Consider the following 19110-nt stretch of genomic DNA (forward strand, 5'->3'; position numbering starts at 1 on the left):
TTCCTTCTGAGGAGTTAATTTATATTACTGTGCATTACAAGATTAAGATTTTGATAACATTTATGGTCTTTTGCCATGTACATAGCATACATAGCAATTACTCTTGAGTCAAATGTTCCAGCAGAAGAAATTATTTTCAAAGAATTTATTACTTTTCAAAACAAGTCAGAAATAAAATACTTAGGGTTAAGAACATTTTCATTTAGGAAGGACAATGCTTTTGCTTTTTATTATTATGCATTGCTTACACTGCTTTCTTTCCTTGTATGAATGCTAAGCATACTGTGAAGTAAAAATAGGAACCATGGAAGTAGTTGAAGCCTGGTATCAAAATCTTAGGAGGGAAAATTGCCTTATGATTTGTAAGGTAAATTAGCTAAAGGGTGCTCAGGTTACAGATTTTAACATGTAAATTTCAGTTCTGGTTAGTCACCTTTGTGGTCTGATTTTAGGCTGAGTTTATTTTTCAAAACGGCAGTGCTTTTCTCCATTACTGTAAACTTCTTAGGTAAAAAAAAAGTCTGTGTAACTTTTATTTTCTTTTGTTTTATGTTTTGGTTTTGATTTTATTTCAGTGTCTAAATTGGAGTTCAGTGAATTTATATTTCAGTTCCATACCATATCATAATTAAAATTCATACAATATTGGAAAATAGATGAAGTTATATTTTAGACCAATTACTGTGCATTAACACAAAGTAAGTTATTGAACTAGTACTTGAAAGAAATCATATGTATGGTATATTAGTATAGTTTAGGCACCTTTTCCTTTTAATAATATTTCTAAAAATATACACATTGGTGGTTTGTTTTTTGATATGCAACAACAGAGAATGAAGCTGTATCACCATATTTTCTCAGCGTGTATCTAGTTTATTTAGTATCTTTTCCTAATTGTATTCGACAGTTCTTTTTTTTTTTTAGTAAAATGGAAATGCTCAGCCTGTTTTGGGTATGATCTGTCTGTGTTACCATATAAAATAAAGATTAGAATAGAATAGAATAGAATTTTTATTGGACAAGTGTGATTGGACACACAAGGAATTTGTCTCGGTGCATATGTTCTCAGTGTACATAAAAGAAAAGATACTTTCGTCAAGGTACAACACTTACAACACTTATTGATAGTCATGGGCTACAAATAAGCAATCAGGAAACAATCAAAACAATTACTACCATCATTCATATTATTTATATTTATTTATATTTATTTCATGTTTCAAGTGTCTTGTGTGTAAAACATTCATGTTACAATTCAAGGTTTATATAAATTATCTATATAGTATAATTGCATTCTTGGATGTTCTAGATGTTTGAATCCCTCATACAGGTCTCCTGAGTAAGCAGGGGGTTGGACTAGATGACCTCCAAGGTTCCTTCCAACTCTGTTACTGTTACAGATAGCTTCTTCATACAGACTACTTGAAATGATTCAAATTCCATAAGAGAATAGCATAGAATTATCTAGCAAAATGTGTTTTGTGTTTGATTTAAAAGAAAATAATGCTTTTTAAATATTTTGTAACCCATAATCCTAATAAACAAATTCCTCAATTCTCCTCAACTATTTTGCCATTAAGAATAAATTATTTAAATAAGGAGCATAAAATGAATCTTATGGAAAAAATTCTGCAAAATAATATTTAAAAAAGGGTAGGAAGATCACATACTGAAATTTTTGGACTGAATGCATTGATAAATAAATATACTAACTGTATTAACTTTTGTTTTTCTTTTTTTTTTAGTAAAAAAGTTTTATTTCCATTTTCCAACAACCTATTCAATATACAATCTCTTATTCAACATTAGTCATTAACTTTCATTTGTTACTTATTCGGACCTGCCCAGCTACCACTTCCTTCCTTAACAAACCTTTCCTCCTCCCTTCTCTATTTTCTTCTACTTTCTTCATCCTTCCTCTCCTTCGCTTTTCTACATCCTCTCCTCCTTCCCTACTCTTCTCTTCCACCCTTTCTAACCCTCTCTCTTTCCCCTTTCTTCTTCCTCTCCTTTCCTCCTTTTCTACCACTCTCTTTCCTACCTACTTTCTTCCTTCACTCTCTCCTCTCCCTTTCCATTCCCTTCTGAAATGGCAGCTGAGCAGCCCCGATTTCATTTCAAATTATTTCTATTTCTTAATTACATATCTTCAATCATTCCTTTACATTGATCCTTCATCCTCCCCTCCCCCTTCCCTCCTCCCCTCTCATCCCCCAAGACTTCCCAGAACAAAGTACAGGGTATAAGATTAACAATCATAAATTAAAATACAACATAAGTCATAATCCATAGTCACTCCTCTCTCTAAGACCTTAACTCCCCTTCCAGAAACAAAAAAGTACATTCTTCTTCCAGTCCATTATATATCAGTCCATTCCACTCCTAAAATCTTCAGAATCTTCCAATTAAATTAGTATTTCCAGTTCATCAATAAAATACAGTTTTTAATATCCAATCTTCATCAATTAACACCAAATATATATCAATCCATTCCACTCCTGAAGTCTTCAGAATCTTATAGTTTTTAATATCCAATCTTCATCGATCAAGACCAAGACGATATTCCATCTTCCAGTATTCATCAGAAATTCTTTTATAATATACCTTTCTTCCTTAAACAGTCTCCCAAATATAATTCATATTTCCAGCTTAAATTCTTAAATTTTTATCCAATCTCCAAAAATAAACAATATTCTATCTTCTCATATCTTTAATATCACTTACATAAATCAAATAACATTGCTAATATTAATTTTTCTTCAATTTACCTTACATCTGTCAAATAGCATTATTAAAATTATAACTTATATCCAAAATATATCAATTATAACAATTAAATCCTCCTTGAATTATTGTGCTATTTTTACAGAAAACTTGCCAAGTGGCATCTGGGATTACATTTGAAAATTTTGAGATTGCACTTTAACCAAAAACGCTGAATCAAATCTTTGCTTTGTTTATCATATCAAAAGTAATATTTCAAAAAGTGGGTGGGGCAATTCAAGATTTAATTTAATTTAATTTAATCCTTCCTCTCTCCCTCTCTCCTTTAAAAAAACCCCTCTGCATATTTGTTTTATGTTTGCAAACATTTAACAAACTTATTGATGGCTGATAATCATGCTGATTATACACAGTCTTCAGTACTTCATTTGAAGTACTGTCCAGGAAACAAAGGCAACCTGTAGTAGTTTTAAGTGCCTTCTGGTGCTAAGAAGAACAACTTGTCTAATGTCTTCTGATACATAGACATTTTGCCCACAATGGTAGTCATTTTATGAAAGACAAGCACCTCCTTCTCATAGTAAAATGTGAGAAGATTCAAAATACCCTGTCAAAATTCCAAAGTGCCCATCTGCTCAGAATAGTTGCTTATTTTTTGTTTAAAGGAAAGGGCAACTCAATAAAATAAGCAATTGTAAGTAGAATAAATGATGTCAAATTGTTCAGTACTGTTAAGTTAGCTGTATTAAAAAAGAAGTATACCAGAAAGAATATGCGGTTCTGCAAAGAAACATGGAGATGCAAACTAGACAGAGAGCAGCCCACTTTAAATGTTCTATTGACATAAACATAGCTGTAATGGTGTATATAGAAACAGGTGCTATTATTCCTGTCTAGCTTATCAAAGTGTTGAGGAAAATGTTACAAGAAAAAAACGTATTCTAAGTAAGCAAGGTCCCTTTATGATTAAAAACAATATTGCACAAGAAGTATCTTTTAGAAATTTCCCAGGCATGAGGATAGTGAAGAGGCTGACAGAACTGATAAGAAATTGATAAATGCAAGAAGCATTGTTAACAAATTACCTGAATTTTTCCTCTTGTTAAACAGTGGTACATTAGATTATTATTTTTTTGGTGAAACATGGCTGAACTCATCCCTTCCTGACTCCATTATCTCAAACAAAGAATATCAAGTTTATCGATCAGATCGTGAAAACCGAAGAGGTAGTGGAGTGGCTATCTTTTACAAAAAGTCACTGAATCTAAAAAATATCCAAGTTGCACAAAAACTTTCTCTTCCTGAAACTATTGTATGCGACCTATCCCTCAACACTACTCTTCGATTCTTACTATGCTACAGAGCCCCTGACTATGACATTACCCATGCAAATATGCTAACCTCACTGCTAATACGGGCTACCTCTTGCCCATATCCTCTCATCTTCCTGGATGACCTAAATCTACCTCTCATAAACTGGATAACTAATGAATGTACAACCGATCCAATCCATACTACACTATACAATGCTGTTACAAACCTAGGCCTTGAACAACTTGTAACTAACAACACAAGACTCAACAACTGCCTTGATCTCATCTTCTGCAACAACTCCAACTCAATTTATGGACTACAAATTAAAGAACCTTTTTCCAACAGTGACCACTGCATGATTGATTTTCGTCTCAATATACGTCCATACTTAAATCATAATAACAATAGTATTCCCAGCTACAACTTCAAAAAAGCCAACTATGATCTTATAAACAACGATCTTTCATTTCTGGACTGGCAAAATCTGTTTGCAACCTGCACAACCGCTGAAGACCACTATAGAGTCTTCCTACTTGAAATCAATAAAGTCATTAAACTATATGTACCACAAATGACCACCATGACCAGGAAAAGCAAACTACCCATATCAATAAAAAAGCTTCAATCAAAAAAAAAATCCCTCTGGAAAAGAAACAAAAAAGGCTATGTAGCAAATTTCAAAAAACGCTACAAAAATATATGCAACCAAATAAAAACTGAATGCACAAATTATCACACCAAGCAAGAAGAGAACCTTTTGCGCACAAATTCCAATCATGCCTTTTATAATTTTGTGAACAATAAACTTAAAGACTCAAGATCCATCCCACCACTAAAAGATTCTAACAACAAAGAATACAGTGATGAAACAGTTAAAGCTAACCTCTTCAACAGTTTCTTTGGCTCAGTTTTTGTTAACAGCAATAACACATATCCAACATTCCATAAACGCACTAGCATTGAATATGATGACTTAACCCATATAGATTTCACAGACGATAACGTTGAAAAAGCTCTTCATAACTTGAAACCATCGCTATCTATTGGACCTGATGGACTATGCGCATACTTCTTAAAAAAACTTTCCACTAATATAGCAGAACCCCTAAGCATAATCTTTGACAAAGCTTTCACTACCAATTCCCTTCCCAAACTTTGGTCACTAGTCACAGTCATCCCTATCTTCAAAAAAGGAGACCCCAGCTTAGTTGAAAATTACAGACCCATCTCTCTGTGCTGCGTCACCTGCAAAGTCATGGAATCAGTCATCAACCAATCCATTACCTCACACTTAAAAACTAACAACCTACTCTCCAATAAACAATTTGGTTTCAGGAAAAAATTATCATGCAACTTACAACTTCTTCACTGTAAAAACATATGGACTACAAATCTTGATCAAGGCAAAACAATAGATGCAATCTACATAGACTTTTACAAAGCTTTTGACTCAGTAGTACACGACAAACTTCTCCTAAAACTAAAATGCTATGGCATTTCAGGACCCCTTCACAAATGGATATCTGCATTTCTGTCCAACAGACAACAAGTGGTCAAAATTGGCAATGCTCTATCAAATCCTGTTCCTGTCAAGAATGGCATTCCTCAAAGCAGCGTCCTTGGACCAACACTCTTCATACTATACATTAATGATCTTTGTGACCATATCTCAAGTAATTGTGTTCTCTTTGCTGATGATGTCAAACTATTTAACACCACAGACAATGCATCTATCATCCAAAAAGACCTTAATCATCTAACCACTTGGTCTAAAACTTGGCAACTCCAGATCTCAACCAGCAAATGCTCAGTCTTACATATTGGAAAAAAGAACCCAAACACTAATTACATACTTGATGGACATTACCTTACAGATGACCCCCACCCTGTTAAAGACCTTGGAGTTTTCATGTCAAATGATCTAAGTGTCAAAGCCCACTGTAACTACATAGCAAAAAAAGCTCTAAGAGTTGTAAACCTAATCCTGCGTAGCTTCTTTTCCAAAAACACTACACTACTAACCAGAGCATATAAAACATTTGCTAGACCAATTCTAGAATACAGCTCGCCTGTTTGGAACCCTCACCACATCTCTGACATCAATACAATTGAGCGTGTCCAACAAATTTAAACTTAATGTTAACCGCTTTAATCTAGATTGTAGAAAATATGACTTCTGTAACAGAATCATCAGTGCTTGGAATACTTTACCTGACTCTGTGGTCTCTTCCCATAATCCTAAAAGCTTTAACCAAAAACTTTCTACTATTGACCTCATCCCATTCCTAAGAGGACCATAAGGGGCGTGCATAAGCGCACAAACATGCCTACTGTTCCTGTCCTATTGTTTTTCTTTTCTTTTCTTCTTCCTATATATATATTGATGCTTATACCTCCTAATATTTACTCATATATATGTTTATATACTCTATAATCCTTTTTATATGATGTTGTGACTAAATAAATAAATAAATAAATAAATAAATAAATAAATAAATAAATAAATAAATAAATAAATAAAACAGCCTTCCTCAGTGAGATGTCTTCCACCACAGCTAGATGTTCTATGCAGTAAAGTCTAAAACATCTGTAGGGGCTAATTTGGAGAAAGGCTGCCATAGTGTATGAACCTGTTCCCTTCCCCTGTACAATATTCCCTTTAAAAATTACACCTGATAAGAATTTTTTTGGGATTGTTAAAGTGGGGCTCATGCATTGTCTATATTCTGCAATTTGAAAGAACAATCGGAGTGCTAAAATTGGGGCAAGTGAAAAAGAAAAAGAATGATTTAACTTTGTAGTGACCATTGTCATAATCACTAATGATAAGGGGGAAAATGTGCAGGAGTTTTCCAGTGGCAGAGAATGAACACTTTTCAAATAGCCCCAAAATGTCTCATTTTTTAATTATTAAAAACAAAAACCATTGTTTGTGATGTATCTGCCAGTTTAAACATACTGTTCAGGCAATATTCAAAATACCACTTTAGCATAAGCAATATGCTGGAAACTGTTGCATTGGAAAAAAAATAACAAAATTAAGTTATAGATAATAAAGCATTGTAGCTAAATTACTTTGAGAAAAACAACTAGTTCATAAATTGTGATTTTTCTGTACACTAATAAAAACCACCAGACTTTTCATGCATTATGAAAATGAAAGAGAAGTTAAGATCTTGCCAAGAATGGAAATTTCTGGAGTTAAAGGAAGTAACTGCTTGCTTTTTTCTGGATAATAATTCTGTATAGTACTAGGAAGTCATGAAATCAAAATAAAAAAAACAACAGGAATTATTACAACTGTAGCAAAAAAGATCTGCTTTGCAATCTTCATTGTAGAGAAATCTACCTGATGGCACCATTTGTTACTCTAAAACAGGATTATGTGTGGCAGATAATGATTCATATTCAAGGTTTTATATAATACTATTTATCTTTATATTAAATGTTTATTATTTATTCATATTTTTGGTGTGATATACAACCATGCTTTTTCAGTATGGTTTCTCAAATTCTGTGATTACCAGAATGTATATATTGCCCGCTCCCTCAGTGTTGCAAGATACTTTAAATTTTCAAGGGAAATACAGCCAGGATAGACCTCTGTCAGATACTGCTTAAACTATTACTTAAATTGGTTCATAGGTACAGTTAGGGATACTGTGAAAATATTTTTGAGATATCAAGGGCAGAATGCACCAAGAAAGTTTGGCAATCTGATAAATCTAATTTATCAGCTCTTTTTACTGCTTATGATATATACTATAGTCTCCTACTTTATTTTACTTATACAGCTATAAGTGGCAAGATTTGATCATCATATACTTAGATTGTTTAATCTAAATATATTAACTATATAAAAATAATGCTACATCAGTATTTATATTAATTACATTATGTAGATCATTATGTCTATTAATTATTAAATCATTCTGTTTTTATTAATTATCCAAAACTTTCAATCTTACATGAGAAAACTCAAGTTGTGCTTGTTAAACTTATTATATTTCATATAATATAATACAGTTTTCTGATTTGATGCTCTCCAGTTGTGTAAGAATCATGCTCCAGGACTTTAGATCCTAGCACATCCGGAAAAAGGTAATGCACCATATTTTCTTGTCCTGCAGAATTCAATTCTTTCAGCTATTTCAACTCTTATATTTTTGTATAGAAACTGAGATCTTGGCACTCTTCAACCAGCCAACAACCTTGCAGACATCCAGCCAATATTACACTGTAACTGTACCCGTAAGAATCATCAACAATGGGAAAAACATTTGTGCCTTAGAAGCTAATTGGCTCGAGCACATGACAGATCACTTCCGGAAAGGGAATATATTGGTACATGGTATCTTCAATCTTGGAATGATAAATGGTAAGAAATTATTCTTCTATGTTACTTGCCTTAATTTCCTTAAATGAGTTTCAGTTGCTGACTCTTAACTGTATCTTGCTTTCTGGCTTTAGTTTCAATTTCAGCTTTAATTAATTAGAAATTTATTAGACATTAATAATCTCTTTTTTTAAAAAAAAATGTGCTTATTGCCTTTGAAATTACATGCTATTCTGAGTGTGAATTGCAGGGAGACAAGAACAATCTTTGAAGCAGCAGCACCTTTATAAAGTGCTCATTTAAATTTCTGTAAAACGTTCTGTTTTGTGGAACAATGCTCAGATGGGAGTGGATCTATTTAAAATTTAATAAAAAGCAAGCCATGTAAAAGTTTCAATTCAAAGCCTGTGAGATGTGTCTGAGAGAAAATGGACAGATTTAAAATCAGAAGGCATCTACATTTACTTTAGTGGGGGCAGTTAAAGTCTTAACAGGTTACATATAAAGAACTGGGCATTTCTATTTATTAATTATAAATTACTAGGTAAGATAGGCAAATAACCATAACCATCACAGGTACAAATACAGTGTATCAAACAATTGGAATAGATATTTTCAGGTCATTCATAGTTCAAATTTCTCTTGTGTTGACCATATTCAGAAGAGCAATTTTCATTCATCCTTTCCATCAGTGAGTGTAGTTAAAAGAAAACAGAAAACCTGTTTATTTTCAAAAGGAGGGATAGCCACAATCTGAATGGAGAGCAATTTCATCCAGTAACCAATAGAAATGCGTACGTTGTCTACTTCAGATTAAAGAACAGCAGAAAAACCACTGGTGCAAATCAGAAAACATCATTTTGGAAATATTGCAGAAAACCATGTTTGCCAGCTGCTTCTGAGCCAGAATTGGTGAGCTAAGAGTAGCGTTGTACCATTCAGGCCCTTTCAGGTGACTGACTGATTGACTAAATAATAAACAAACAAATATTGAAAGTTTTTTTCTTCCATTCAGTCATGTGTAATTCTTGGAGACTGCATGGACAGTATCTGCAGTTTTCATGGCAGGGTTTTTCAGAAGTGGTTTGTCATTGCCTCCTTCCTAGAACTGAGAGAAAGTAATTGGCCCTAGGTCACACAGCTGTCTTTTTGCCCAAGGAGGAACTAGAATGTACGGTTTTCTGGTTTCTAGTCTGATGCTTTGAATATGACACCAAACTGGCTTTGCTAAGCATTGCTTGCCTACAGTTAGCAAGTTGTGTAGAATTTTGGCCCATTTTATGACTTTTCTTGCCATAGTTGTTAAGTGAATCAGGGCAGTTATTAAGTTAGTAACACTATTAACTAAATATGACTTCTCCATTGACTTTGCTGGTCCCTGCTTTCTAGTTCCTCCACAACAACCTGTGAGGTGGGGGTTGGACTGAAGGAGAGCAATAGATATCTCTCTCCTGCCTAATACTGGTCTAGACCTCATAGTCTCCTGGATTTTAGGCCAGCATTTTCACAATTACACTGACTGGCTCTTTATGGATGTGATGCTGTGCTGTGCCGTGCCGTGCCATGCAATATAAATATCATTCAAAATTATTAGTAGCTTGGAACATCCATATATTTTGCAACTTGATGCATGACAGCTCTTATTGAATATTATTAAACCAATTATTTAGTTAATACCAAAAAGCTGATACATAATCAAGTTAAAAGTAACTTTAGAGTTTAATTTCCCATTGGCTTTGAGTGAACAATTTTCTGAAAACCTTCCATATTATTTTTAAGAAAAAAGGTGCAAATATATCATATATAAGTAAAAATTCATTTTTAGGAGCATAGTTTAGAATAAAATGCCTCTTTGTTGTAGCAAGGGATTTTTTTCATAATATGTGATACTCTCTTTTCTGAAGAATAAAGCTTTTTCATAACAGCTGTTTTTGATCCCATGTGATGACTGCAAACCACAAAGTCTTAATTCTGCAATTGCTCATTCGCCTCACTATTATTATATACTCTGATAGAGGATAGCACTGTTTTTGTCTTTTCTTCATTCCGAGTAAAGAAATCTTGGCTTATATAATATTGAAAATTGTATTTAATTAATCTCATAGTTATGCCTTCCTACAAATTAATTTTGTCTACTCTTAATTATATATATCTCAAGCATGCATATTAATTTTTTATCATTCATAAATAATTATGTAAGGAATTTTAGGGTACAGCTGTAAAATTGCCCAAAGTTTTTGCAAGGGACTACCTTAGATATAAAATGGGGTGGGGGTGAGAGGGAGGGAAGAAGTTCTTGGTGAGATGTCAGCAGTCCATTCATAAAAAGTTCCTTAGTTTTTAGATCTTCACCCAGTAATGGTGAGGAATTAAGGAGATTTGGGATGATTGAGAAACTACAAGATAATAACCTTTTATTCTTGCTACAATATAGTGCTTGTTGATGCTATTATGAGAAGTGAACAGTTTGTTTGAGAATTTGGCTGGAGATCTAAAGATACTTAATATTATTGCCTTTCTGCTCTTAAAAATAAAATTGTTTATTTAAGAATTATCTTCTTGTACTTCCCTTAAAGAGTTCAATTCATGGAGATTTTAGGCAGATTCCTTTTGAATTACTGATTAAACGCAGATGCATTTAGTTTTAGCAGGCCTTTTTTATTATTATTATTATTATTAAGTTATTTTGCCTAGTGCTAGTGTTAATGAAGATGGGACAAATATTGCCATCTTATAATTGCAAGGAAGACTCTGCCACAGAAAACAACAGAAATAAAATTTAGATCTATTTTAGCACCTAATTTCAGGATCTAGTCCCTAGCATGGCACTGAGATAGGCTGGAGTCCCTTGGTGGCTATCAATGTTCTTGCCCTGACTTTTTTTAAAAAATCCCTAAAAACATTGGAAATATGGTATGCTGCAAAGTTTCATTACCTTTCTTAGAAAATAACAATGCCCTATGTGTTATCTGAAATAATGCCCTCCTGGCAGAGAAAGAACAGAAATAATCAGCATGCATCATGAAGAGGGATAAGGTTAGAAGAGTTGACATGTAACATTGTGATAGTTTGGTGCTTTATGTCTCATGACAGGTTTTTTTTTTTTTTTGAGAATCAAACCCCCTGCACAACAGAGTATCTACAATTTATCCTTAAATTCCAAATGTGCTCACTATCTCAAATAAGTTGGGAACTTCCGATCTAGTGCTCACTGTATTCTATGCATAAAGCATTACTCTTTGAATAAGTACTATGTATATATTCCTTATTTTCTGTGCCCTTTGGCACATTTAAAAGCCCATTGTATTTATCTAAAACAATTTTCTCCTATTCCTGTTAGTTCATTTTTGTTCAGTTTTAGAATAAAAGACCAGGATGCAAGTCTGACCCCAACACTGATAGTATTGACTTCACCCCATTTCTAAGAGGTCTGTAAGGAGCGTGCATAAGAGCACAAGCGTACCTACCGTTCCTGTCCTAATGTTCTCTTTCATTATATCCAATTAATAATAATAATAATAATAATAATAATAATAATAATAATAATAATAATAATAATAATAATAATAATAATAATAATAATAATTTAATTTGTATACCGCCCTTCTCCTGAAGGACTCAGGGCGGTGCACAACCAGAATAAAAATACAAAGAAAAAAAACAATACATATAATATTAAGAACACCCCTTTAAAAACTTATTCAATTGGCCGAAAATTTAAAATATAATAACACCCTATAAAAAATTTACAATAATTTAAAACCCATAAAAACGAATTAAAATTTTTTAAATCAAGCCAGTCCAGCTAGACGGAATAAATAGGTTTTAAGTTCGCGGCGGAAGGTCCGAAGGTCGGCTAGTTGACAAAGTCCAGGGGGAAGTTCGTTCCACGGGGTAGGAGTCCCCACAGAGAAGGCCCTCCCCCTGGGGGCCGCCAGTCGACATTAATATAGTTATTACATACTTATGCTTATATATATGCTTATATATTGTATAGTTATTTCATGCTTATGCTTATATATACTGTTGTGACAAATAAAATAAATAAATTAAAATAAATTAAACTGAAAAATAATGCCTACTGCAAAACTTTACAGTAGGCTTCAATAACTAAAATGGATTCCACTGATCTTAACTGAGCATTTTATGCTGGTTCTCAATGTACCCTTCATTATATATAAATTATGTATATTTTTATTATCAGCATTATTGAAATATCAGTATATATATGATAGTTGTGTTGTGTTACCTGCAGAAGAAAAACAGTACACATTCAGAAATGGAGGCAAATCAAAATATAGAGGGGGGAGCTTTTATTAAAATCAATTGGTACCAGTTTGAAAATAGTTCAGTACTAGATGAAATTTTGAGCTATCATTGTGGGAATCATATACTTGTTTGTGGATTTAAAATTTTCAGGAATGGAAAGTGTTTCTAGCATTTCCTCAGTTTCTCAAATATCTTCAGTTGACTACATCTCATGTGGAAACAATGGCCAACTAATTGACTAAGTTGTACCAATTTTTAAAAACTATCAAGGATGGAATTCAATGAAACATGTTTACACAGCACAAATACTTTATAACCATATAATATTATTTACAGTATTTACAGTTTGTCTTGCCTCCGGGAGCTCTGAGTGCATCCATGGGAGCCTTTTCTTATTTAAATCACCAGAGCATCACCCTTGTTGAGTCAGCTTGAATGAATAAAGAATAACAGACCCAAGGATACCAGTAAGCTCCATGGTTAAGTGGGAATTGAATAAATATCCCTCTGGTGTCAATGGAGCACCTTAAAAAGTAGCTTATTTTGTAAATCAAATGAAAGCAGTTTCTAGAATATTTCCTGTTGTGTTATAGCCATAAATGCCATCACCAATTAAAATATTCAGTGAAAGTCCTTGTTGAAATTATACTGAGGGAGAGATTTTTAAAAAAAATATCCTTTAGTAAAGGTAAAGGTTCCCCTCGCACACACGTGCTAGTCATTGCCGACTTTAGGGGGCGGTGCTCATCTCCGTTTCCGGAACGCTGTTACCTTCCCACCAAAGGTGGTCCCTATTTTTTCTACTTGCATTTTTACGTGTTTTCAAAATGCTAGGTTGGCAGAAGCTGGGACAAGTAACGAGGGACAAGCACCAAGGATTTGAACCGCTGAGCTGCCGACCTTTCGATCGACAAGCTCAATGTCCTAGCCCCTTGAGCCACCGCATCCCTTTAGAATTTTAAAAGGCACTTAAGTGAATGCTTTCCTTGGATTTGGGGTGGGCCTTTTTTTTTTCTTCCCAAAATGTGCATTGTTAACTAACTTGTTTGAAGACAGATAGTCTTATTTTTTTATTTATTTATTTGCACACACATGCACAAATGCATAGTACAGTTTCAAAAGTATGAATCATTAGAAATGATGTATGCCAAATTAAGTTGTTTTTTAATTGGATTTCTGGAGCATTATCAATTATTGCTTAACATCTTAAATGGTGCATATGAAAAGCATTATCTTATTGTTTAAACACATAGAATAGTACACTTACAAGACTCTGGAGAGTTTTCCAAAGAATACGAATTAAAGTTCCTTCAGAAAGAGTATTGCATATTGACTTAATAGTTCATTTTGTGCACAAGCAAAATAAATTTAAATTTGTATGATGAGTCTAAGGATTGGAATTCACTGGTACAGATCAGCTTGCTTCTAGGCAAGCCTTCTAATTGTAGTTCTATAAACTATGATAAGATAATATATTGCAGAGATTAAGATTGTTTTCTGAGGAAAGTTAAGTTTAATTTTCAATCCAAAGAAAATTATGTTCTTGAATAAGAGCATTCTTTGCTTTCAGAATTGCATGAAAAGTCAGCAATAACATTGTAATAATAACAAAATGCCAAATCCATTCCAGAGTTTGCTATTAAGTAAAGCCATCATCAAATGAAATGAGTAATAAATATGAATATTGAACTCAAGTAATTCATATCTGCACTTACTAAGAAATAGAAAATTTGACTCATTGTCAAATTCTTACACACACACACACACACACACACACACACACACACACGCATACACACACACACACACACACACACACACACCCCATATAGGATGTTCTACATATAATTCAAATGCAAAACAGACAGTGTCATGCATAACAACTATTTGTATTCTTGTTACCTATCAGGTTGTGGCAGAAAAGTCACTAAGATACGATATTCACAAATCATAATCAGGGAAAGAAGCCCCCCTGATAAAAAGTAGCTATAGCAGTGGTTGTACATCTATAAAAGGCAGATTTGCAGGACAAACACCTATATTATACATGGGCCAGTGAGTTTTATAGTAATAACTATAATGCAAAGGTTAAGCTTTGTATGGAGCATTTAATAGTTCAAAGGAAACAGAGAACACAAGGACACATTGCTCCCCATTAGTATGATTGTCATCATAGCAGAAGATTTTTTTTTCCATAGCTGCCTTGTAAATCATGTGCAGGAACATTAAACTGACATTTTGCCCAGCAGAACAGCATCAAATATTTATATACCCAAGTGAAAATAGTTTTTTGAGCTCAGTCAGGGAGCATCCCCCCATTAATAAAAAATTCAGTGATAATGGAACCTTCTCTTTTAAAGGGAGGGAATAACCTTTTACATGAGCTGATTGAAGGTAACGAAAAAAAATTATTATGGCAGAGCTTGAGCTGAAGAGACTTCATATTTAGTTTAATGGCTGTGTGATACAGTGATTAGAACAAATGAGACATCGCTTGACCATCTAACATTAAGGTTTAACTAAGTAAATAAAATATGTTGAGATATATAGGATTAACTACTACAAGTTAACTACGCAGGGAGTTAGTGAAAACAAGAAGGTTTAAATAAATGGTCTTAAAATAACACCTATATCAGAAATTCAATTCTTGATGACTTTTCATAATTGCATTGCCAACATGTTGTGCAATTTGTTACTAAAAATAGTGGAAATGTTTGGCAAACAGAATTGCCATTGTAGAGCTCTAAGTATATGGAGCCAGGCGGTGGCGGTATTCAGCCGGTTTGGACCAGTTCTGGTAAATTGGTAGTGACAACCTGGGGGTGGGCTCACCCACCTGCCCCAGGACTATGCCATCCTATTTAGCCACGTTTTCTAAGCTGTGCACATGCGTGCAAGCTGCACGTGCAAAGTAAGTGCACGCATGCGCAGAAAGTGCACAAAAACACGTTTTTGGTGCGCGGCGAACCAGTGGTAAAATTATGTAAAACCACCTCTGGAGCCAGAATAGTTAATGCTGCTTCAATAGGGGCAGAAATGTGTATGGTATTTTAAAAGCAAGGTGCTTTAATTTAGTTTTCTATAATGTGATTTCAGGTGGAATGATGGCCTCCATGTATTTCTCCAAGTTTTTATCAGAAAGAAAAAGTAGCCCAGAAATTGTGGTTTGATACCTTATATAGGCAAATATTTCAAAAAGACCTTATAAAAGCATTAATAAGTTGATTCAAGATCAGGCAGCATAGACAGAAGGTAGAGTTTAGTAGGCTGATATAGTGTTTTCTTTGCTTGTTTTTGCCAGCTGCTGATGTTCACCATTAATGCCTTTCTACTATGCTTTCTTCCTATGATGCTTTCTTCTTCTTCAGGGCAACCTTTAAGTTCAAAAGACGAGTCTATGAATATTCATTTGCTCTTGATATGGCTTACTCACAATGAGGCTGGTGCTTTCCTTATACTACATACTTTCAGTTATTATTCCATGGTCTTCAGAGGCTTCAAATACATTGTGAGATAGAACGACACATACCATACTTATTTGTTGATTGCCTTATGTCTTAGTTATTTGCTGGCTTGCACTTGACACCTCTCAGTAGGTATCTTCTTCAGTGATATAAATTGACCCTGGGCAATCAGGATAGATAATTTACAGCCATGTTCTCTTTCTCTGGTACATGTTCAATGATGAATTGATATGGCTGTACTATCAGTGACCGTCAAGTCAATATTGTCTTAGTCTGATGCATGAAGTATAACAACTTAAAGCCTGATGATGATTAATGAAAAGTTTAAATGATCTCCCTATTAAATAATAATGTAATATATAAGTCCCATTAGATAGCTAGACACGCCTGTTCTATAATGGAGTAGCTTGTTTCTCAAGATAATAGTTTCCTTTTGTTCCTCAAGCCAATCCATTCTTTTCGCCCAAGTAAGTATCGAAGCCTGGTAATACAATTCCCAGTCTGGTAGCCCAAACCATCTGGTAGCCCAAAACCATTTCTTCTTTTAGAATCTTGCAACATTTTCAAACTTATCCTTGCTTTTTCCCCTTGCCAAATATATTTTAAGATTGTTTTATTTAATTCTTCAAAATATTTTTTTCCAGTTTTATTGGTATTGTTTGAAATAAATATAGTAATCTTGGCAGTAAGTAAGTAAGTTTATTACAGCCATAGGCCAGAACAAATAAAAAACACTCAGTAAATATACAATTAAAAATTCAAGAATAAAATAATACATATCAAATCAAATCTATGATAAAAACCAGTTATCTGTTATGTAACTTAAAATTAAAATACTACTGACATCAGTCGTGTCTAGTACCGTTCCTATGATTAAAATACATGACGTCAACCAATAGAGGCCCTTCCTATTTTACACGCATGGAGAACTGTCAGGTATGTGAGTAAATGTATTTTTCCCATAACTGTTATATATATATCTCCAGAAAGTTGGCATCAGTTGACATCTATAATTCAGTAACCAATTTTTTTCTTGGGGACATTGCAGTGACACAGAATTTTGCCACTGCACATGTGGTAGCCGGATTTGAGTCTTGGAGGAGAAAGTCTACATAAAAGTCGTCTGTCCTCCCTGGCAATCTCGCTAGTAAGGGGAGAATATATATTGACCTACATACTCTGTATAACTCACAGTACAATAAGACATGTGAGATATCTTCGACTTCTCCTTTACCACATATACATGCCCGTTCTGCTATTGGTGTTTTCTTATATCTACCCTGGAGAAGTGCTGAAGGAAAATATTAAATCTGGCTCTGAAGAAAGCTATTCTTTGTTTTGGGGAGATCAGATTATTCAGATATCCTGCTGATTCCCACACACCCTGTTTGATTTTGTTCCTATTATGGAGGGACAACCTGTTTAATTATTCTTGGAACTCCATGTCCCTCATTCTATCAATTACCACTTGCTTTGCTTTGTCAAGCCTAGGGACATTAAGAATATTGGTGAGAGCTCGTAAGAGCCCAGCTTGTGATCTATCGCCTGTTTCCAGGGGGAGGGGAGGTTGTCTATCAGCACTAGCGGGCACAGTCCCTCTGGAAAGAAATGAATCTTTAGCCAATAGATGATCATCATCTTCCAGGCTGTTACCTGAATTTGGGGCATACTTGTCTCAATTCTTAAATAGGCATTTGGAGTTCCTTTGGGTGCAGCTAAGATGGCTCGCAGGAATTTGGTTTGTAAAGTTTCCAGCAAGTTTTTCTTTGCAAGGATTCCTGACTGTGCCCCATAAAGAATCTGCGCCTCAAAAAGTTTTAAGGCAGCAAGTACTAATTGACCTCCGCCTGTATAAAAGAAATGTTTAATTGCATTTGAGGACCTATTGGCTGCTTGCAATGTCTGCTCCAGGTGTGCCTTCCATGTCCCTTGTGAGTGGAAGACCACCCCCAGATATCTAAATGTCCTAACCTGTTCCAATCTGTGTCCTTCAATTTTCCAAGAGTATTGTCTTGGTCTTTTAGCAAAAACTAAATTTTTTGATTTATCAAAATTAAGGACCAACTTATTCTGTCTGCAGAAGCCAAGTGTTACCCTAATTGCTCTCTTCAATCCTATGGGAGTTTGTGATATAATAGCAGCATTGTCGGCATACAGGAGAATCGGGATTTTGCATTGTGCTATATTAGGAAGGTGTAGATCAGGGTTCTGGAAAAAATCAATTAGGGGGTTAATATAAAAGTTAAAAAGGGAGGGGGACAGGATGCAGCCCTGCCGTACCCCTTTTTGAACCCTTACTGGGCCGGTTAAAATCCCTTGAGGATTACACCTCACTTTCAAGGTGGAATTGGCATACAATTTTTGTATGAGAAAGAGGAGGCGTTTATCAATTGTAGTGCATTTTAGTTTCTCCCACAAGGTGTTCCTGGATAATGAATCAAAGGCCTGCTTAAAATCAAGGAAGGCCACGTAGAGAGTTGTTGTTTTGGTTTTTTTTGGTGCGTATATTTTTGCATTAAATGGTAGAGTATCAGAATATGATCACCGTAGATCTTCCTTTTCTAAAACCGGCTTGTTCATCCTTGATTATGCCCCCTGAGATAGCCAATCCTGGAGTTTATAGTTTAGGTGTTTAGCATACAATTTACTAATAACACACAGCAAACTAATGGGTCTATATTTACCAGGATCATTTCTATTACCCTTTTTATAGGTTGGTATAATAATTGCTAATCCCCAATCTCTTGGCATATGGCCTGTTTTATCTATATATGTAAACAACAATGCTAAAAGTGATGTCCACCGGTGTTATTTTTGATTATTTCTGGGAGGACATTATCAGCACCTGGTGCCTTGTTAGCCTTAAGGGCTCTGATCAATTGGGCTATCTCTTCTGGTGTAACAGGGGGCCAATAAGCAGTTTGGTCTAAACTAATTTGGCTCTCCTTGGTTACACAGTCAGGGTCTGTATATAAACCTCTAAAATATTCTTCCCGGGCCTGA

At 34.4% G+C, this 19110-nt stretch overlaps 1 protein-coding gene across 5 annotated transcripts in view; it reads left to right on the forward strand.

Moving 5' to 3' along the window:
- The window catches only part of RFTN1 (raftlin, lipid raft linker 1), a 140228-nt gene that overhangs the window by 83768 nt on the left and 37350 nt on the right, over positions 1 to 19110 (forward strand). For all 5 annotated transcript variants that reach the window (XM_058183565.1, XM_058183567.1, XM_058183566.1 and 2 more), the window contains one exon: positions 8213 to 8416. In XM_058183565.1, coding sequence (XP_058039548.1) covers positions 8213 to 8416 — 204 coding nt within the window. The remainder of the gene's footprint in view (positions 1 to 8212; positions 8417 to 19110) is intronic.

This window comes from Ahaetulla prasina, chromosome 4 (genome assembly GCF_028640845.1).
Source record: "Ahaetulla prasina isolate Xishuangbanna chromosome 4, ASM2864084v1, whole genome shotgun sequence".
NCBI lineage: Eukaryota > Metazoa > Chordata > Lepidosauria > Squamata > Colubridae > Ahaetulla > Ahaetulla prasina.